This window comes from Triturus cristatus, chromosome 6, assembly GCF_964204655.1.
Source record: "Triturus cristatus chromosome 6, aTriCri1.1, whole genome shotgun sequence".
NCBI lineage: Eukaryota > Metazoa > Chordata > Amphibia > Caudata > Salamandridae > Triturus > Triturus cristatus.
The window spans coordinates 584,818,549-584,841,161 of NC_140589.1; the positions used below are offsets into that span (position 1 = coordinate 584,818,549).

Below are 22,613 nucleotides of genomic sequence, written 5' to 3' on the forward strand. Positions count from 1 at the left end.
TGGGACTAGCCACAGGTGGTGTCGGACAGTTCCCACTGTGTATAATTAAAAACAGCACGTGGAGTTTTGGCTCTGTGTAAATAGTGATGTGCATAATGTTTGTAACAAAACATTTCACCATAATTTGCAGCGTTCAAAAACAAATCCTCATTCTCAAATACAGTGTACGATTCTTCAGATAGCATATTAGAAACAGTCACAACATTCCATTAATTGGAAACAGGACCTGGAGAGAGAAAGCCACCCTGAGAAACTTAATAAACCATAGGGAATCTGCAAAGTCTCAGTTGGGCTACAAATTAAGGGCAGGCATAATTCACCGAGTTGCATTCCGCTCTGCCCTACTCAATATGCATTACTCCCACAAACGAACAAAAGTCCATTATTCCAACTCAAATTACCCCGGTATGAACTTGCTGCAGTCGTGGGTCCACTGCCAATGATTGCACCCTCCGATAACTGTCCCCTGCATGCCTAGCATTGCTGTGCTATGCTCGGCTGTGTGCTGCCTCGCCTCTGTCTAGAGGTGCTGCCAGAGACTTTGGGGTTAAGGAAGGCGATCCTCGTAGACTCAGGCCCCAACCTTGCCTGGGAGGGGGCAGGGCTTGTTTAAGCCAAACTCACCCCTCAGCCTTCTGCGTTCCTCCCGGGCATGACGACTGTGGCTCCCGCTCGGGCCAGTCGGCTCCTTTTGTTGGCAGTGGGCGGCACCTGAGGCTCTTGGCAAGTCCCTACTGTTTACCCTTTCGCTCTGCAAAGGAGGACGTGAAGTGCACTGCTTCCTGCTCCATTATTGGAGCCCGTGATGTCCTCATTTTCGCCTGGTGCTCCTTAAAAAAACCAAAAAAACAATGTAAAACTCAGCTCCGCTGGCGGTAGGGGGAGTTGCCCGAACTCCGCTATCCATGCGAATCGCCGGTGTGGCAAAACTTCGCAAACTCTGCCTGCGGAGCGGAGTATGCCGCCTGCGCTTACTATAAATGTCATAGGGAACTTTATCTCATCATGTGTAGGGTTTGCAGTAATGTTCACCAGGGAGTAGTCTTGTCGGACCTTATGTGAAGAAGAATGGAGCTTAAGCACTTCAGCTACAAGTTCTGGTGAAGCACTATCTGAAAGATAGTGTCCATTCAAAAGCAGAAAAAAACTGTTATGAATCCAATCCAGAGGAGGACAAAAAAAAAATGAAAGAAACATCCAACAGTAGGACTATGGAGGAAACAGATGTCTGTTTCAGACAAAGGAAAAATGCACTTATACTAGGTCAATGTCAATCAAATACCCAGAGGCAGCATGAGTAAAAACAGGAACCTCAGTCAGCAGGCAATGGACAGCAGGTAGATACCTCCAAAGGCAATTGATAGTATATACCTTCATTGCAAGCAGCAGCAGTGGAAAATGGCAAACTCACATTAAAAACACATCCTGTCTTACCATCGTTAACCGGTCCGATGGAAAGTTCAGCTTCTGTAGACCCTAGCCGGGGTGTAGAAAGATTTGTAATGTTTAAGGCATGTAAAGGGATTTCGTGCAGGGTAGGGAGAGGTGAATCTACCCCAAAATCCCTGTGGCCTGCTGTGTAGGACTGGCCACATGGTGTAGACTGATCAAATCAATTGAAACAAGTCTGTTGTGTTTACAACCAGCGAGCGGGGGCAAAATTACAGTTGGAGTATCTTTAGCAGCAAGGACAAGCACCCCTGAGTGATAGGACAGGCCAAACTCTTTTTCTGCAATCTTCTCTCAGACTGGATCCCGACTTTAGGAATGCAGCCAGAAACTGTTGGTTGCACCTTCACTTTGGCAGTGGCAGAATGTTTAGAATTCAAATTGGAGTGCTCATCTCGGAAGTCTTGTAATTCTTGGGGTGCCGCTCGTGAAGCCTGAAGGTGGTGAAAACGGATCCCTGAATTGAGGACTGCGAGGTCCAGCAGCCCTTCAGCTTCCTGCTGCTGCCTCTTCCTCAAGACCCGCCCCTGGACACTATTTTAATCCTCGCGGCCCCCGCTTCGCGGGCGCCGCTCGTGAAGCCTGAAGGTGGTGAAAACGGATCCCTGAATTGAGGACTGCGAGGTCCAGCAGCCCTTCAGCTTCCTGCTGCTGCCTCTTCCTCAAAACCCGCCCCTGGACACTATTTTAATCCTCTCAGCCCCCGCTTCGCGAGAGCCGCTCGTGAAGCCTGAAGGTGGTGAAAACGGATCCCTGAATTGAGGACTGCGAGGTCCAGCAGCCCTTCAGCTTCCTGCTGCTGCCTCTTCCTCAAGACCCCGCCCCCTGCGCGTCCTCATATCTCTGTGTACGTATTTCCGCAGCGCGTAACGCAGCGCGGGCGAAGCCCGGGAGAAGGGCGGGCCCGTCTGAGCCCATCAGCGACCGACAAAGGCCGGGACGGGGCACATCTCTTGGCTCTTCAGGTGAGCATTCTGTGAGTGAGGTCTCTCTTTGTTGTGTGCTGGACAGACTTCTGCTTCCTAGTGTTCGGAGGCTTAACAGGCACACTTTGACTTTGCGCCCAGTCCTATACCATCTCACTAAAACGGGCAATGGCCACTGCTGGCATGAAGAAGGGCCGGAAGTCTCTCTGCGGGTCCGGAGTGGCTGGAACCCTGGATAATTTTATTACGAGAGCCGCGTCAGTTTTACAGAAGGAAATTGAACTTACTGAGAAAAGACTCTCTTGACCAAGTGCTTAACAAACGCTCCTCACTGGGCAATATTGCTTTAGTAAAGTCACCAGTAGTCGCAAACTTGTCTACTCAAGCCTCTGACATCAATGCACTGTCTCTGAGAGAAAATGAGAGTGACGTTGTAATGGCAAACAGCAATGTCTGTAATTTATCTGAGCAAGGCGACTCTATTGGAACAACTAGATCTGGTCAACCTATACGTACTGATGCTACCCAGGCTAACCAGGCCAAACCGTCTGAACAGGTGGTGAAACGTAAGCGGGGCGGCACAGTGTTGCCCAACAAAAGATCTAAAACCCAAAAAGGGCCAAACACTGGAATATCTGACCCCGTGGTTAACGTAGACCTGACGGTTGGCGGTCCTGAGGTCATGATGGGTTCTGCTCCGAACAATGATTACTGGCTAAGACTTGAACAGCTACTCATTGCGACTTGTCGCCCCATTTGCAACAGACTCGATTAATTGGAAAATAGACTTTCTAATTTGGAATCATTGGTTGCTGTATTGTCTGGGGCAAATGGGACTAGGGTTAGCGGGCGAACCAAAGAAAATGTAGTCGTGTCGACTTGCCCCGCACCCAACCCACCCAATGTATTGACAGCTGTAACGGAACAACTTACTTTGCAGGGCCAGGGCCAGGGCTTAGCTAATGATACCCAAGTAGTCCCCTACGACCCTATTCCATCACCTGTTGTAGGGAATTTAAGGAACGGGGCGAGCCTTGCCACTAACAACCCATCAAACGAGCCTAGAAAACCTGACTCCACCTTACATAAGCAGCCAGGGTTTCCCCCTTGACCCCAAACTACCTTGCCTAGATCTCCCACCTGAATCTGTGCCATATGTGGTGGTTCTTGCTGGTGTCCCCACTCTGAAACACGGATCTAGGGAGGTATTCTCTGATCTAAAGAATAAATGTTTGCACTGGTTAAATTGTAACAAACCCCTCCCGAATCAGTGCAGCAGTGAGATATTATTCGCAAGGAGGATAAATTGGGTAGGGCATAGAGTCAAGGATGTCCTAGGTGATTGTGTAGTAATCAATTTCAGGAACCCAAGTACTGCTAGGTACATCTGCACATTCCAGTCCGGTAGCCATAGTAGTCCCCATTCAGCAATCAAAGCCCTCCCACTTACCTACTTTTATCCGGGACCTCAGAATTCTGGCTTTGACATCTTTCGTAGGGGAGGGGTAGATAGCTCGAGAACTGGTTGGGTTGGACCACCTCCCCTTTGTACCTTTAATGTAAATCAAGTCCACGATCGATTCTGCCCGCCTTCTCTTGAAGCTTTCTGCCATATTAACAGATAGAGTACCCTTGACCAAGTGGATTGACGTCCAAATTGTAGTGTCCCGGAAACCTATACAGTCTTGGGGGGGCCTACAGAAATGGAAGGGTCGGCAAATGGGCTTGTGCGGGCAACCCCGGGTAGGGCATCCATCTCACCAACTATCAATAGTTCTCCCATTGATCAGTCTTTGGCCATAACCAAACTAAAGCTGAACCCCAGTTTGCTCTCATGGAATGTGGCAGGCCTTAAGAGCAAACTGATATGTGAAGACTGGGGCACCTTTATAGATAATTTCGATGTCTGCTTAATGCAAGAGACATGGGCCTTAGAAAACTTCCAAAGGGTAGGCTTTGCATCTTTTAACACACTAGCAGTAACTAGCGGTAGGGGTAGACCATCCGGGGGTCTCACCACCTGGGTGGCTCTCCACCTGGGTGCCTCAGCAAGGCAGCTCCATACCAATTCAGATGACATCCAATGTATATTGCTTGAGTTGCCTAAAAACACTTATTTGGCTCTCCTGAATGTCTACTCTAGACCTTCCCAGGGTGGCCGGGAATCGAAGGTCATTGAACAGTTAAATAAATTCATCTTGTCCTTGGATCCTGGATATTCCGTGATAGTGGGTGGCGATTTTAATTGTCAATATGAACCACTTAGTGTGTCAGCCCTAGACGATCCAACTGCCGAAAACGAACACCGGAATATTCCTGATCCTATGATTCCCAAGGTCAAAGCCTGGACTCCTCTAGTTCTCCAAATTTTCGCACTAACTCTCACTTTATCCTTGAGGGCATGTAATGGGAGATTTGATTCTGACAGACCAGGACGAGCTACCTTCAACAGAGTTGGACAAGCTTCTATCCTTGATTACATTCTTATTGAAACTAGATCGTGGGATAAGGTGCTCGATTTCAGGGTGTCAGAACGGGATGACAGCGATCACAACGCTTTGGTTGTGACATTCAAACCAGGTAGCTGGGGCATGAGTAGCTACGACACACCAGTATCTCCGATACCACAACCTCTTATCTTGAACAATAATGGACGTAGGGTAAGATGGCCTCGCATTGTTGCTAGCCCAAATAAACTGTCTGAGATCTACAGCCTCGCCCTACCTCATCTTATTGGAATGTCTGAGGCTGACCTCAATCGAATTCCCACAGAACAGGCGATTGGGCCCACAGGTATTCATATACAGCAAGTAAACAAACTCTCGAAGGTGTTCTGTTTGACTGGGAATGCGAGGCCCCACCTGCCTAAAAGGCAATTGTGGTACTCCGCTGAGTGCAGGAAGTCGAAGAGCGACTTGCTTATGGCTATTAAGGCCCTGGACAAAGTTAGGACGAAAACATTGAGGGCACAGTACAAACAAACTTTAGAAAGGGCCAGAAAGGCCTGGGAGGTTGACGTTTGGGAGGAGTTAAGACTAACTTTGCAGGCTAAGGACTTCAAGGGCTTTTGGACTATTGTCAGCAAGGGCAGAAAAGAACCAGGAACCATTTCATTCCCTAATATAGCCCCAGCGGCATGGGAAGCTCATTATGGGGCCCTCTACTCAAGCTCAAACGACAACACGCTATCTATATCTAGTTCTCTCCCCAGACCTGTTTGCCGAGCTGAGGTTGCCACGGCGATAACGATAAAGGAGGTGGAAACTGCTATACATCTGTTGATATCAAACAAAGCGCCGGGATTGGACAAAATCCCTTGCGATCTTTATCGTTCGGAACCAAAGATCTGGGCGCCGTACCTTTGTTCCTTATTTAATTCTATTCTGATGGGTGCGGAACTCCCAGAGTCTTGGCTAGGTGCGGAGATCGTACCGATATTTAAGAAAGGCTGTCCCCTACAACCCTCAAATTATAGGCCCATCAGCTTAATTGATACCACACAGAAGCTGTTTGGACGTATAATATTGGATAGATTGCAGACCTGGGAGACAGATAACAACATCTTAAGTTTTTTGCAAGCAGGTTTCAGAAAGGGAATCTCCACTGTCGACCAGATCTTCCGACTTCAGGTTATACATTGGAAGACCGTGCGTTTAGAGGGTGGCAGCCTCTATCTCATTTTTGTTGACCTGAGGTCCGCATTTGATCTGGTACCGCGAGAAAATCTGTGGAAGGTTCTCCGGGCTCTCAATGTCCCCTCATATCTTCTGGATATTGTGAGTAGACTCCACATGGAAAACTTCGCCCAGGTCAGATGTGGCAAACATGGAGAGTTGTCCCCCCGCTTCCCTGTCAACCGTGGAGTCCGTCAAGGATGCGTGTTGGCACCTACGCTATTCTGCTTATACATTAACGGGCTCATTAATCATCTGGCAGGCATCAGGGACACAGACGTGCCAAGACTTGCCACGGGCATGGTGCCAGCGTTGATGTTCGCTGACGACACTTTGTTGCTGTCACGAACGTCAACTGGCATCCAGCGTATCTTGGATGGCTTTGTAGATTTCTGTGCTGACAGAGGCCTAGAGATCAATTTAGCTAAAACTAAATTCATGATCCTTAACCCCCCCAAGCACTCACGGCCAAACCCAATTCTGAATGGTGTCTACCTTGAGCGGGTGACAACGTTCGGATATTTGGGGATTATACTACAAGAAGATTTTGGATGGGGGGGGCAAATTGCTAACTCGGTGTAAAAACTGGCCCAAACCACTGGGGGAATTTCCCGACTTTTTAGAGGTTCGGTTTCCAAACCAGTGGCTCCAGCAATAGAAATTTACAGGACCCAAGTAAGAGCAGCCTCCATCTATGGAGCAGAATTGTGGGGTCATTCTAGAATACACAATCTGACCGGGACTGAAAATTCTTTTTTGAGGAGTTTACTGGGTTTGCCCCCTAGCTCCCCGTTGGTCCCTATCAGGTTGGACTGTGGGCTGACACCTATGGAAGAGGCGGTAATGTTATACTGATATTTTGGAAGAGACTCTGGTCTAATGCAGAGTCGGGTTTTTATCGGGAGAAATTCAAGGGGGTCTGGCCCCACATCAAGAGCAAGAATATTCTCTGGCTGAGATTTGTTAGGGATACTTGCACCAAGATCGGCCTACCTGAATTATGGGCTTTACCAGAGGCCTCATGCCCGGCCCTACCAAAAGCAAAATTGGCCGAACAGTTCAGAAATTACCATCTCATGCGTCTCCATGAGAGTTCTGACATTGGTAGGCTGATGGCTGAGTTCCTACAAATGAAAGACAATTATAGGAGAGAGGAATTTTTAGATCTGGTTAGTCCCCCGGCTGCTAGGAAGCTCTATTGCCAACTCAGAATGGGCAGTCTTCCGCTTAGATCGTTCACCTCCAGGTGGGATGCAAATAATACTACCGCCTGCCCGGCTTGTGGATATAGACTGGAGGACGAAAAACACGTCTTCTTCTTTTGCCCCACATACCATCTTTCCTCTTTTGTACCGTATGAATGCTTTATGTAACATCTTACAACTATGAACTGACTTGGCCTTTTTTAACTGTGAATTGTGATAATTTATGACGCTTTTATGGCCTTTTTGAGCCGAAATAAAGTTTAACAATGCAATGTAATTCCATTACGACAGCAAAACGTTCATTGATGTCTAAGGGTGCATGTCCAACCACTGTGCCAGTTATCAAGATCTAGAACATACATATAAACCCTGAAAATAATCTTGTATGGGGCCAGTCACCCTAAGACATTCGAGGCAGATTATTTAATGCTCTCTGGACTCCATACAGGTGATGGATCCAATTACAACCTGAACCTAATACTCTAGCTGTTAAGGACTGCTTTAAGTCATGGTTCTTCTGTTCCACTATTGAATTTCCCTCAGGATTATAGGGACAGAATAATGCACAGCAACACCCACAGTCCAAGGGCTAAAACAAGGCTGTGTATTGGCGCCTCTACTTTTTAATCTTGACACTGTTGATCTTGGCAAAACAATATCCAAAGCCAATCTGTTATCCCCAAAATTGGGTCAATTAGATTGGATAATGGGCAATTTGAAAATAGCAACAACCACCAAATATAATTATTTGGGGCTTTGGATTATGAGCAATGTTAAGTCTGCAGCACATACTGCATCCATTGAATCAAAAGCTAAGGCACTGACGTATGCCTTATTTAAATTGAATTCCAAACTAAGGGGCATATCTACAAGGCGGGAGCAAGTTCAAAATTCTAAAGCTAGGAGGTTTTCTTCCAAATCAACATTGGAAAGAGTAAGTTCAATAAAATCATAGGGCTGGGCAGGGATTGGACATCTACGTGCCCTAGTGATATCTTCACGAATCACTGAGCGGCAGCCTCTGGTATAGCGTATCCAATGTATGACTTTGTTGGTCAAGGAGTCTGCACTTTCTGTACCGTTATTTGGGCCAAGTTTGGGTATGTTCACCATATAGATGCTAGGGCCTTGCAATGGCGGCAGGGTGTATGCTTCTCTCCGTTGTGAAGGTTTCAATGGAGCATACATAGGCTGGGCAATGTCCATGACTTGATGACGGCCACCTAGGGTGGCATGGTCCTTAATCGGGGCAACTAATGAAGTATGAAAATTCTTTATTGTCATGGGCTTGGGATTACTCGAGCTTTCAAATTTAGGACCTAGCAAGATGTGACTTGTGGGAATTTTCGAAAGTGGGGGTAGGGGCGGCTGGTGACATTTGAAAGCGGGGGGGCGTAAAAGCTGTTGAGTGTTGCATCCCGTGCGAAGCGCACGAGCACGACTGTCATGAGGAGGGCTCGGGGAGGGGGTTCTCCCCCCCCCCATCCCCCTGCCGCTCCCATTAGAACACGTCCCTGTGTCTGGGCTTTCAGGGGCTCTTATATTTCATCTCTCTGATTTATGGTGCACCACTAGGCACTGGGATGGGATTGGAACAGGTGCGATTCACTGACTTAACAGGTTCCAGAAATGGCTTTGAAAATATTAATAACAGTATAGATTGATTATCAGATCAGACAGCTTCAAGCTTGCCTTGTCTGACTGATTGCGTGTTTGTTTGTGAAGTGGCCTGCGCTGGTCACTCAGATCTAGGCATGGCCCTTAACAAGTACAGCATCTGAAATAATCCATTCTTGATACAACATAGAACATGCACGCACTATAAATACGAGCAGCTAGCTTTGTAGCTCCAAGTAAAATTAATCAGTGCTTCTAATTACATTTGCAGGTCAACAAACAGGCAAAAACATAATCCCAAAATTGGGAAGCACACTCTGGATAATGTTACTCTGGTGAAAGCATGGGAGGCAAGGCATGTTCCTTCCACTATTTATATGTCCAGCTATATTTTAAAGAAAGTCCTTAATTCTAAAGAATGGACTTTATTAAAATTACTCATTCATTCAGACAGATTCTAGAAGAGAACATGGGCATATTGTTAAAGTGATTTGTCCAAGATCACACAGTTAAGTTAGAGAAGCTGGAATCAGAACTGACTCCCCAGTCAGCAATTTAGCCACCCAGACAATCTCAAGCCCGGTTTAGTCCTCCCACTCAACGGGTCCTCTGCTGCAGGGAGGGTTGGGCAAAGAGACTCTGCAGGCATTAGCTGAGAACAAATCCAAAACCAGCTAATCACATCATGGAATTAGCAAATAAATATCACGTGTCTGTAAAGCGCTCCGATACCCTCGGGTCCAGCCAGCGCTGTATAAAACTCTCAAATAAATAATAATGTGCCTAGACGCAACTGCTGTGAAACATGTAAAAAACATTGACAAAGCCAATAACTTTTGCACAGGTGAAACCTATTGGCTTTTACAGTGCTTGATTTGCTATGTATGCCACACACCACTATTCAGTGTCCACATGCAGAACACATTTGCAAGCTCTCCCACACATACACTGTGCTGGGGCACAAAGGTATTCTCTTTTTACTCTGTATGCCTGACGTCCTCTGCACAATGCGAGGTCAGGCTGCAGTCTTGACATGGCTTCTCTTCTCTGGTCATGTGTGCCTGGGGCTGTGTGCACAGCGTGTCATGGTGAACATGTGGCACAGGTTGGCCCCAAACAGTGTGTGTGTGGGGGCGGGGGGTCGTGGTGACGTTGCCCATCTCCTCCACTCTCATCGAGGTGTTTTGGTGAGGGCCACAGAGTGCCTGTCTTCTACAAGGTTTGCAAAAATAGTGACCCGAAGACGGAAATAGAATCGTGCGTTCTTGTGCACAAGGCCACAAGCGCCCTTTGTTGCAGTTGTTGTCCCACGTGTAGTGCCGTTGCCCCTTTTCCCGTACCTCCTGACAACACAAACGCATTTTTGTGTGCTCCGACTCAACCCTCCCCCGCCGCTAAAATACAGAAAAAAAGTATCCCTCTGCGCAGCGCAGTTTTAAGACTGTAAATGTTTAGCACATAAAGTGCTAAGCATTTCAGGGCAAATATGTACGTACGCCATCGCTCCTAAAGGCACCACGCTGTCCACTAAAAGCAGCAGATGAATAGCTGGAACACGGTCACAAGTGAATTTATCTGGGCTATTTTCCTGCCTCTTCTCCGCCCCCACCCTTTATTTGTCTCAGCCAAGCCAAAATCTAAATTTCGTGCATGTGTTTGAAGTTGATAAAATAATAGTGGTTTACGATCCACTTTGGCCGCCTTTTCGTTTACACGGTTAGATGTTTGCTAAGCCGTGCTGCGAGCCGCCCTTTCTGCTGTTGCACCACATGCCAGGTCACCGCATACGTTTTTTTTGTTTATACATAACCACTCTTAGGTTTAATGGGACTTACAGACAGGCACGTGTAATAATCGGGAAAGTGAAACTGAAAGTCCCAGCATGCTTGGTTCCATTGGCTGTAAAATGGGGGCTTTTAGCATGGGGCTCGTAGAACAACAAGGTAAAGAGATGAGGTTTGACCCACGGTACTGGAAGATTCTGACCAGTTACATTATCGGCGTTAAATATATCGCATCAAACTGGCTATAGCTAGTTCCCAGTCATTATTAATTTTACACCGTCCTCGACATTGTTAATTTAAGAAATGTTCTCTTCTCACCCGAGCCTTCCGCTGTGACTGCACACTGCAGTTATACTTTGCGCGCCAGTGCTTTCCCTCCTGAAGCCGAAGGCTAAACATGAGCCAACACTTTCTTTCACCTGCCACGGAAATGAAATCGGAGCTGCTGCTGTGTGGACAAACTCTTCCACAGCTCACTCCCCCAGCTTCCATTGCCCAATCAGGAGGCTTAAACATAAACAGAACGCAAACATGAAGGGAGTGCCTCAGTTGTTGTTGCCACCCACTTCACGTTGTCGATGTAGGCCAGCCCTGCCCCTTACCATTTAGTTCAACAGCGCTCTGCTGAAAAACGCCTGGGCTACAGCTTAAGCGCCCAATTTGAAAGCTATCCATTGCTGCTTTTTACGGCCACTCCCATCATGGTGACATCACTCTCCTTGTGTGTGCCTCGAGGGCGAGCAATAGTCCTCGCCCCCGGCCAACACATGCGCAGGAGGACTCGTCTCACTCTGACCTCGTCCTCACCCCTTCCTTTACATGAAAAAAACCTAGAATTTGCACGAAGCAGTGAGAGCTGAGCGGAGCGCTTTAAAGCTGCTGCTCCACATGGTGTGCATTCCTCTCTCTTCTCCCGGCAACTCGTAGGGCAACGCCCCTGTGACAACTCAGCAGCCGATCCACATCCGGAGTGCCCCGGGGGCGCTCCCACGTCCCAACTGGTGCTGCCGCTGCCGCCAGAAAGGGGGCGGTGCCTACATGCGTATGAAAGCCCGGAAGAGGAAGGAGGTGGGGGTGGAGGCGAGGAGACGGAGACATCCACAGGAGACGGCGTGACGGTGAACGAGGAAGCAGACGAGGGAGACCAGAGCATCGGGACGGAGACGAACGAAGAGGAGGTCGACACCCGGACGCCCAGCGGACGCCGAGAGGAAGTGGACACGAGGGCGCAGGCGAGCCCCGAGGAGGACGCGCTGGACGAGGCGACCGGGTCCCTGTCAGCGGGCTCCGGTTTCAGGCGAGTAGTGGGAAACACAGGGAAATCGGTGATTGGGTTGTGGACAAGGGAGGCGGGCTTCTCCGGTCTATAGCAGGGTGGGTTGTGGTACCTGGGACGTACGGGAGAGCTTTGGAGTCCCTCAACACCCCGACCCGATCCCTGAATTGTGTGACAGCCCAAAAGGGGGAGGAAAGACGCGGGGAGGCAGACAGACAATTGGGGAAAACCCTGAAGGAAGGGGCCCAGGAAGGAAAGGGGAGTATACCCCTGACAGTGCAAGAACCCACCTACACCTAGGGAGAAGTATCCCTGAGTAAACATAGGTAGCACAGGGCGAGAGTAGGCCACCACACAGGTTATCCTAACCGCCTGTCCTTTTCTTTCTCCGAGGGGACGCCTGGAGACGCCAGCCCCATGGGACAACCACTGGAAGGACCGAGAACCCAGAGGGACGATCGACGGAGAGAAGGGACCACTTGGACCTACGGGAAAGCTTCATCCCGCTATTTCTGTCCTATGTTGGGTTTAATAAAGCCTCTTTTCCGCATCAAGTAGTCCTTTGCCTCTGTGGTCGTTCACAGTGGTGTCAGAAGTGGGATTGCATCTACCCATACGCCATGACGCAACCCATCGGATTAGACGAGATGCTAACGCAGTTGGCAGAAGGACAGCGACACTTACAACTGGTGATGGAGGCCCAGTCCACGGAAGCCAAACGCGACAGAGAAAACCTACAGGAGGCGCTCCAAACCCAAGCTGGTCTCATGGTGCAAAATCAAGTTGTCCAGGACACGGCCATCCAGAAACTAACGGATACCATTGCAAGCACCAAAGTTCATCCCAATGTCCCAAGCTCTGTCCTGCAGAAGTACCGGGCAGGAGAAGACCCGGACTTCTTTTTTACAAACTTCGAGCGAGTAGCCAGTACTGCCCAATGGCCTGTGGAAAGGTGGGGCCAGTACGTCGCCCCTTTGTTGTCCGGGGACTTACAGACGGCGTATCAGGCTGCTAACCCTGGAGGCCAAACACCCTACGACACAATAAAGAAAACGATCCTGGAGAGATTAGGATGCGACCCGGAACACTATCGTGCCCGGTTTCGGAGGGAAAAGTGGCAAGCACAGGACAATCCCCGAGCCTTCTACTATCGCATCCAAGACCTCGGGACTAGGTGGCTACAGCCTCACTCCTCCAGCATGGACGACGTCATGGAGAAAATACTCCTTGAACAGTTCATAGACGGTCTCCCGACACCCACCCGGCTCTGGGTCCGGCAACACCCCAACCTTACGGTGGCCTCTGCCATCGAACTGGCCTGTGCGTATCAAAGGAACCCTGAAGCAAGATCCTTCACACCCCGGCTCCCGACCACTCTCATCCATCGCTGGAGAGCAAACGCCCCTAGTCCCACCACTCCTTCCCCTCGTCCCCTCATCGACCCCCGGTTCTTGCCTCGTCCAACCCCTAAAGAAGGTCTACAGGGGCCCCAATGTTTTCATTGTGCGGAATGGGGTCACATCTCCCGCAATTGTCCACAGAAACAGGGCAGCACTGAACCCATGGACGTAGGGTACACAAGGGGGAGGATACTCTGGGCAGGGGACGGGAAAAAGGCATACCACCTGATCCTACGAATCAACGACGTAGACACCAAGGTCCTCATAGACTCAGGATGTAGACACTCGGTCATCTCCAGCGAACGGATACAACCCTACCAGTGGCGGACGGGAGAGACCGTCTCCATCACTTGTGTCCATGGGGATCAGAAAAACTACCCCGTCGCGGAGGTTTGTCTCGGCCAGGGAGAAACCAAGGAAGGGATTAAGGTGGGAGCCATCCCACAGATCGTGGAGGAAATGATCATAGGGACTGACTACGCGCATTTCCCCTCCCTGCTCACGAGAGCCATCACAGAGAAAGACACCCGAGGCTGGCTACAAGACGCCCCTCTTTACAACACCGAGTTACAGGCAGGTAGGTGTAAAACAAAGAAAACCCGCAAAGAAAAACGCGAACAGAGTAGGCTTATGGTCCTGAACGGTCTGTCTAACACAGCCTCTTCCTCCTCCCTAGGCACCGCCTCACCTCCCCGACCCCCACTCAGCTTTAGGGCTGAGCAAAGAGAAGATCCGGCGTTGGGACACGCCTGGGCCCGAGCAGCAGCCGGCGAAGAGAGTCAGGTAGGCCCTTCTTTTGTTATAAAAAAAGGACTGTTATACAGAGTTGTTACAAAAACCGGAGAAACGGTCAGGCAGCTCCTGGTCCCTGTCTCGTTTCGTGACCAGGTGCTCTATTTGGCCCACAACCAAGCCGGAGGGGGCCACTATGGGAGGGAGAAAACTGAGGAATACCTATTGCGGCGGTTCTACTGGCCCGGGGTTTTTTCTGACACTCAACGGGTCCTCTGCTGCAGGGAGGGTTGGGCAAAGAGACTCTGCAGGCATTAGCTGAGAACAAATCCAAAACCAGCTAATCACATCATGGAATTAGCAAATAAATATCACGTGTCTGTAAAGCGCTCCGATACCCTCGGGTCCAGCCAGCGCTGTATAAAACTCTCAAATAAATAATAATGTGCCTAGACGCAACTGCTGTGAAACATGTAAAAAACATTGACAAAGCCAATAACTTTTGCACAGGTGAAACCTATTGGCTTTTACAGTGCTTGATTTGCTATGTATGCCACACACCACTATTCAGTGTCCACATGCAGAACACATTTGCAAGCTCTCCCACACATACACTGTGCTGGGGCACAAAGGTATTCTCTTTTTACACAACCAAGCCGGAGGGGGCCACTATGGGAGGGAGAAAACTGAGGAATACCTATTGCGGCGGTTCTACTGGCCCGGGGTTTTTTCTGACATTAGGAGATATTGCACTGCTTGTCCCACCTGTCAAATGACCAACCCTCCTCATATCCCCAAAGCTCCACTACAGCCCCTTCCAATCATTGATGTACCCTTCTCCCGTGTTGGCATGGACCTGGTAGGCCCATTGCTCGCGTCGGCACGAGGCTATAGGTACATCCTAGTATTAGTCGACTACGCGACCCGCTACCCAGAGGCCATCCCTCTCACAAGTATGACCACCAGTAGCGTAGCCCAAGCCATGATTACCTTCTTTAGCCGTGTGGGGTTTCCCCGGGAACTCCTCACCGACCAGGGAACGCCCTTCATGTCTCGCCTGATGGCTCAGATCTGTACCCTACTGGGGGTGCGCCAGATCCGCACCTCCGTCTATCACCCCCAGACGGATGGCCTCGTTGAGAGGTATAACCACACAGTAAAACTCATCCTAAGGAAAACCATTTCCGAGACAGGAAGAGACTGGGATAGACAACTACCTTTAACCTTGTTCGCCATACGAACACACACACAATCCTCTACAGGATTTAGCCCATTCGAATTGGTGTTCGGGAGAAAGCCTAGAACCCTGGTGGATATGGCAGCCGAACAGTGGGAGGAGGAAGAAGACGAGGGAAAACCTCTCCTCGCGTATACCACACAGCTAAAAACCCGTTTAGCGACTCTCTGGAACCAGGTGAGGGAGAACCTCGACGGGGCTCAGCACAGGCAAAAAACGGTCTATGACCGGAACACCACCCTTAGACACTTTAACGTGGGGGATAAAGTCCTGCTCCTTCTGCCCTCCTCGGATAACAAACTCTTGGCTCATTGGCAAGGTCCGTACTCAGTCCTTGCCCAAATCACCCCTGTCACCTACAGAGTAGCCGTCCCACACAGCGGCGACAAAGGGCAGATATACCATGTGAACTTGTTAAAACTGTGGGTAGATAACACAGACGGCCCACGTAAGCCAGCCCCCGCCCTACTCGTCACGGACAGCGCACCGTTGGAAATTCCCTTCCCCTCCCTGGGCAACGCACCGGTCCTCAACACCATACCCAAGGGACCCCACTTGAACCCCGAGCAGAACCAGGCCCTCTTACAACTCCTTTGGCGCTATCAGGACGTGTTCTCCACCAAGCCCGGGAGGACAACACTCGTACACCACGAGATACGGACTGAGGGGGCAACACCGATAAGACAACGACCCTATCGTATCCCAGAGGCCAGGCGACAGATCGTAGAATCAGAAGTGCAGGACATGCTCGCGGCGGGTATCATTCAGCCCTCCTGTAGCCCTTGGTGCTCACCCATCGTATTGGTGCCCAAACCCAACGGCACTGTCCGCTTCTGCATCGATTATCGGCGCTTAAACGCCGTATCCCGATTTGATTCCTATCCAATGCCCCGGGTCGACGAAATGCTCGACCGCTTGGGAACAGCACGATACATGACAACGCTGGACCTAACGAAGGGCTACTGGCAGATAGCCCTAGCACCAGACGCCCGTGAAAAAACAGCCTTCGCCACCCCTTCGGGTTTATACCACTTCCGGGTGCTTCCCTTTGGGTTGCACGGAGCCCCTGCCACCTTTCAGCGGTTGATGGACGTAGTACTAAAACCTCACCATGAGTATGCAACCGCCTATCTTGACGACATAGTCATCTTTAGCACAACCTGGGAAGGACACCTAACCCATATTGAGGCTGTTCTCAGTGGTCTTCGGGACGCCGGCCTCACTGCCAACCCGGACAAATGCATGATTGCCACAGACAACATAAAATTCCTGGGTCACCACGTACACCAAGGACGTATCAGACCACAAGTGGATAAGGTACATGCCATCCAAGCCCTGAGCAGACCGACTACGAAACGAGGTATCCGGGCGTTCCTGGGGCTTGTGGGGTACTATCGTCGTTTCATCCCCCGATTCTCCAAAGAGGCCGCCCCTCTCACGGACATGTTAAAAAAGACACAACCCAACACAATCCATACATGGACCCTCGAACAGACCCGCAGTTTCAACACCCTGAAAACCCGGTTATGTAACGATCCCCTCCTGATCTGTCTGGATTTCACCCGCCCATTTACACTCCAAACGGACGCCTCTGACAGGGGCTTGGGAGCGGTCCTTTCTCAGGTTGCCGCCTCAGGGGATTCCCATCCCATTGTCTACCTGAGCCGCAAACTCCTTCCCCGGGAGGCGCACTATTCCACAGTGGAGAAGGAATGTCTGGCGATCCGGTGGGCGGTACAAGCGCTGCAGTACTACCTCCTGGGTCGCCCTTTTACCCTATTGACAGATCATGCCCCTCTAGTGTGGTTGGCAACACACAAGGACACCAACCCCCGGGTTCTGCGATGGTTCTTAGCACTCCAACCTTTTTCCTTTCAGGTGGCCCACCGGCCGGGTCGTCAGCAGCTCAACGTGGACTTCCTCTCCCGCTGCCAGGAGTCCTCATGGCCCGAGCGGCCATGCCGGGAGGGGATGCACTGTGACAACTCAGCAGCCGATCCGCATCCGGAGTGCCCCGGGGGCGCTCCCACGTCCCGACTGGTGCTGACGCTGCCGCCAGAAAGGGGGCGGTGCCTACATGCGTATGAAAGCCCGGAAGAGGAAGGAGGTGGGGGTGGAGGCGAGCAGACGGAGACATCCACAGGAGACGGCGTGACGGTCAACGAGGAAGCAGACGAGGGAGACCAGAGCATCGGGACGGAGACGAACGAAGAGGAGGTCGACACCCGGACGCCCAGCGGACGCCGAGAGGAAGCGGACACGAGGGCGCAGGCGAGCCCCGAGGAGGACGCGCTGGACGATGCGACCGGGTCCCTGTCAGCGGGCTCCGGTTTCAGGCGAGTAGTGGGAAACACAGGGAAATCGGTGATTGGGTGGTGGACAAGGGAGGCGGGCTTCTCCGGTCTATAGCAGGGTGGGTTGTGGTACCTGGGACGTACGGGAGAGCTTTGGAGTCCCTCAACACCCCGACCCGATCCCTGAATTGTGTGACAGCCCAAAAGGGGGAGGAAAGACGCGGGGAGGCAGACAGAGACAATTGGGAAAACCCTGAAGGAAGGGGCCCAGGAAGGAAAGGGGAGTATACCCCTGACAGTGCAAGAACCCACCTACACCTAGGGAGAAGTATCCCTGAGTAAACATAGGTAGCACAGGGCGAGAGTAGGCCACCACACAGGTTATCCTAACCGCCTGTCCTTTTCTTTCTCCGAGGGGACGCCTGGAGACGCCAGCCCCACGGGACAACCACTGGAAGGACCGAGAACCCAGAGGGACGATCGACGGAGAGAAGGGACCACTTGGACCTACGGGAAAGCTTCATCCTGCTATTTCTGTCCTATGTTGGGTTTAATAAAGCCTCTTTTCCGCATCAAGTAGTCCTTTGCCTCTGTGGTCGTTCACAGCCCCTTTCGCCCATTAAAACCAGCCGCCACTGGTGGGGGAACGTCTTGGCCCAAAGCTGCCATTTCGGTGCGAGTTGCCCCAGCCAGAGGACGAGTTTGCTGAGCTTGAGCAGGTGCCTGTTTCTCGGGCTGATATCCAAGTTGAACCGGGGGAAGCAATGACTTAACCAGGAGTGTAAGCTCTTCAATCATGAGTTTCAGAGATATGATCTCAGACCTAAGGGAGTCAATGGGACCAGGTGAGTCGAAAGATGGTCGCTCAACAGTGGTACCACCTTGCAGGAAACTTGGTAATGTCACTTGTTCGGTAGTAAGATCGGAAGTAGCTGCGAGTGGGACAAATCTATTGGAGCATGGGATATTGGGCTTCATTGAGTTAACTTCCTTACAGTTTGTTTGGTCAAGATCAAGAACTACCTTCTCTTGTATCCCAGCATGATCGCTTTCTTTATTTTTACTCAGGTTGCAAGATCCTTTACGAGCATGTTTCTGAAACACAGTAGGTAAGCAAACAGGGCTTTTAGGATCAGAAGGGGGTTGGCTGCTATTGCTATGTGGCCCCGGAGGATCTGCCACCAGTATGTTCTCACACTCGCTAATGAGCTTGTCTATTCTGTTGAGAACACAATTACTGGCGGCATGTTTGCGCGATTTCTTAGCCTTTCCCCTTGCTTACCCCACAGTTCCCGGTGCCCCCCGCCACTACACCCTCTATAGTTTTCCGTTTACCCATGCTCAAAGTACAAATTTATTTTAGTTGCAACAATGAATATGGTAAAGTTTGCTCAATTGCTTTGTAGACTAATTAGCCTTAACAATAATTGTAAGTGACTTAACAAGTCAGCTAGGGAGTAAAGGTAGGGTAACAGAGTCTTTCAAGTCAAGAGGCAGATAGACCAAGGTCTGAGTCAACCAGCTAAAAAAAATGGGATCCACAGGCGTTACAGAAGATAAAAACAGTACCTTTTTCTTGGTGCTTGGCAACTGTTGTGTGGCGGATGGAAGAAGGTTGGCCCAGCCTTGCCTCTTCCTGGCAATGACGGGCACACCCTTGGCCCGTGTGCGTCCCCCGCGCCGTGGGGGGGGGGGGGTGAGGCAGCGCTTTGTAGCGCAATGGAGGCGCCTCCCCCTCACCTGTGGCAGCGGTGACGTGGCAGGAGAGCGTCGCGTTGCACCCTGGGACTTAGAGTCTCACCAGGGCGAGTAGTAGCCTGGGCAAAGAAGGGGAGCGGGCTGATGGCGGCAAAAGGTAGCAAGTGGAGCACCTTGGGCTTAGGCTCCCGCCAGGGTGATGTAGGCAGGAGTAATGTCCGGCCAGGTCCCAGAAACAAAAAGCGTTCCACGTCGCGGGGGTGAGGCAGCGCTTTGTAGCGCGATGGAGGCACCTCCCCCTCACCTGTGGCAGAGGTGACGTTGTGGGAAAGCACTGCACCCTGGCACTTCGAGTCCCACCACGGTGAGTAGTAGCCTGGGCAAAGAAGGGGAGTGGGCTGATGGCGGTAAAAGGTAGCGAGTGGAGCACCCAGGGCTTAGGCTCCCGCCAGGGTGGTGTAGGCAGGAGTAATGTCAGGCCAGTACCCAGAAAGAGAAGCGTCCCCAGAGATCCACTCCGGGGTTTTTGCTTTAGCTTTTTTTTTTTTATCCCAGTACTTTTTAGAAGACACTGGTGCTTGCTTGGTAATTTCGGCATCAAATTTGCCTTTAAGTTGTAGCTTATTAGGCCTGGTTCCTAGAAAGCTCGAGGTCCTGGTTTGCCATTAGAACTGTAGCTAGCTGTTGGAATATTGCCAAGGTAGCTGCCTTCCCCTTCAGGAGAATACTGTGGCAAACTTGCTAATGAGTTTCATCCCCAACTCGAGGGAAGGGACTGCTCCATGTTCAGCCTGAATCTGTTAAAGGACTTCAGGTGAAACAGCAATGGACAGAGTACCATGGGTAATGGTATACGGCTGCAAAAACAGTACCCCACTGTTGAAAAGTGGAGTATTAGTAGTGGAAAATGTATATCTACCAATGGCAATAAGGCCGCTAAGACAGTCTAGGGCTCAGAATAAGTCTCAAAAAATTATTCCCGTGCTCAACCCCTGGTAGCTTGGCTGCGAGCAGGCAGGCTTAACGTCAGAGACAGATATGTAAAGCATTCAAAAACACAAAATTCAGTAAATAATTAAGACACAACACAATAAAAATCCAACACCAAATTATAAAAATAAGAAATATTTATAGCTTTAAAATGACGCCAAAACCCATTGTAGGGAACCGAAGATGTGAATTTTAAAAGATTTAGCACTATATAGCCCAAAGAAACCTATAGCTCCTATTGAGACATCTGGTTGTGCTAGAACAGGGCAAAATTACAGTTTCAGGCGGACCGCAATGGAGCCCTGCACGGCGAACCCCTCACGGCAGGCCTCGGTCAAAGTTTTGATCTTCTGACTTAGAAACTTTTCTGGAGCATTTTCTGCCGGGGTCCCTTGAAGCTCTTCTTCAGTCTGGATTCGGTGAGCGTTCGCCAGCTTGCCTTGCGACGAGCTCCCGGTCAAACCTAGAGAAGCTAGATTTCCAGAGCTTTCCAGCGGGACGAACTAGGGATCCAGTCCGGTTTGACTCTTACAATAAACTCTGGTCAACACTTCTACCTTTGAACTTTTAAGGAGCTTTTTCTCCCGGGGTCCCTCGATGCTCTTCACCAGGCTGGATTCGGTGGGTTTCGAGCAGCTCCCGGTCAAACTCTGGAAATCGGACCTCTGGAGCTTTTCAACTGGACGAATCTGGAGGGCAGGCCGGCTCGCAGTTGAGGGTCACCGGCATGGCTGACCAGGTAGAGTCGATCCACTTCCGGAGCTTTTTTCCAAAGGTGCTCCAAACGTCTCCCAACTTCTGGAACTTCTTCCTGAAGTTCCTTTGAGGGTCCCAGAGTGTCCAAAACGTACTCCAGGGGTCTGGAAGCTCCAAGAGGGTCCTTGAAAGTTTGGGACTTCAGTTACCACATTCCACTTGGATAAAATCCTTACAAATCCACTGGTAGCATTCCAGGCTGGGGATTCTTGGTGGTGATGGTCCAGGTGAGCCCTGTTAACCTGTAGCTTACTGGGAGTCCACTCATTAGTCCTTTTGAAGCAAGTTAGGTCCACAGGGCTGTAGTTCCAGACTGTCAGTCAGAGTGCAGGGCCTGGTTGGTGCAAATCAAACTTCTCAGCATGGACCCTTCTTCTTCCTCTTGTTTCAAGCAGCAGATCTTAGAAGCTGTGGCCCTCTCAGATACATATTCAGTGTTCTCTGGGTCAAGCAGGAGGGCTATCCTTTCCAACGAGATGCAGGGCAACACCCCAGTACATTATCATTTTCTCCAGAGTGTGGCACTATGGTCTCCCAGAAAACACTATTCTTCCAAAATTCAATATGGCTGAGGTTTCAGCAGAGAGGCAAGAGCTAGCTAAAACAACCTCCAGGATGGTTCATCTCCATAGTTGTCCTCCCCCTGACATCTGCACATTTCTTCCTTAAGCTTGCCATCACAGGTTTAACTGGACCTGGCTTCTTCTGCCTGTCCCCTTTGAAGACCCCTCCCCCTAGCTCTGCCATTCCCGTGCAGCAGAACCCTCTCCTACCAGGATGGCTCCTCACCCCGGGTGCCACTTATCACTTCATCAAAGCAGCCTGGCTAATCCACTTAACTGTGACCATCAGGGCAGACCACAGAAAGGCTGAATTTTGGCTTACAGACTTTAACGACCTAAAACTTATTTTGCGTCCATTTTTGGGTAAATTCAACAACATTTTCTTTGGATTTATCAGTATCATTCTTCTAACTCCTTGAATAATATTTTCTGCAAAGCCTAGCGTTAGCTATTAATTAATAACTGAATGCCATGTTACCCTATGTGGCTAGGAATATGCAATGAGGAAAATGAACTGGGCAATTTCTCCAACACCAGGGCTTATAAAGACATAGGGGCCGATTTACAAGCCCCTTGCGAGACATTTACGTCGCCGTTGCGTCACTTCTGTGACGCAGCGGCGGCGTAAACCATGCGCCATGTTGCGCCTTATTTACAACGTGACGCATCTAGGGAGATGCGTCACGTTGTAAAACCCTGCGCTACATTAAACCTGCGTCAGGTTTAATGTATGCAGGGTGGGCGTTCCGTCAGAAAAAGCCTCGGAAAAGTGACGCAGTGAAACCTACAAGACTTCACTGAGTCACTTTTCCGACGCTGCTGCGTCAAAACCCTGCGCCTGCTTGAAGCAGGCGTAAGGCATGACGCAGCATGTTCGGTATGGGCAGCCCCTGAGCATTGCTGGAGTTGCGTCGTGCTTGCGACACGACTCCAGCAATGCGCCGCCCTTATGCCATCAGATGCGTCACGCATCTGTTTATCCTTGCGCCATGATGCGCTGCATTGTAAATGC

At 50.3% G+C, this 22,613-nt stretch overlaps 1 protein-coding gene and 1 long non-coding RNA gene across 2 annotated transcripts in view; one reads left to right on the plus strand and one right to left on the minus strand.

Moving 5' to 3' along the window:
* LOC146817424 (uncharacterized) overlaps positions 1 to 11,088 on the minus strand; it is a 139,706-nt gene extending 128,618 nt beyond the window's left edge. Inside the window, exon 1 of the long non-coding RNA XR_014963005.1 lies at positions 10,974 to 11,088. This is a non-coding gene — a long non-coding RNA (uncharacterized LOC146817424). The remainder of the gene's footprint in view (positions 1 to 10,973) is intronic.
* Positions 11,089 to 12,551: 1,463 nt separating this feature from the next.
* On the plus strand, positions 12,552 to 14,407 carry LOC146817425 (uncharacterized). The gene is made up of 4 exons (XM_085609642.1): positions 12,552 to 13,294; positions 13,340 to 13,908; positions 14,008 to 14,114; positions 14,348 to 14,407. The coding sequence occupies exons 1-4, from the start codon at positions 12,552 to 12,554 to the stop codon at positions 14,405 to 14,407; spliced, it is 1,479 nt and encodes a 492-aa protein (XP_085465768.1).
* Positions 14,408 to 22,613: the final 8,206 nt, after the last annotated feature.

Excerpts from the sequence above, each read along its gene's own strand:
- LOC146817425 (XM_085609642.1), top strand. The coding sequence starts at position 12,552 with ATGACGCAACCCATCGGATTAGACGAGATGCTAACGCAGTTGGCAGAA. Across the intron at positions 13,295-13,339 it reads GCAAGATCCTTCACACCCCG|TCCCACCACTCCTTCCCCTC; the intron begins GCTCCCGACCAC and ends AAACGCCCCTAG. Across the intron at positions 13,909-14,007 it reads CAACACCGAGTTACAGGCAG|GCACCGCCTCACCTCCCCGA; the intron begins GTAGGTGTAAAA and ends CCTCCTCCCTAG.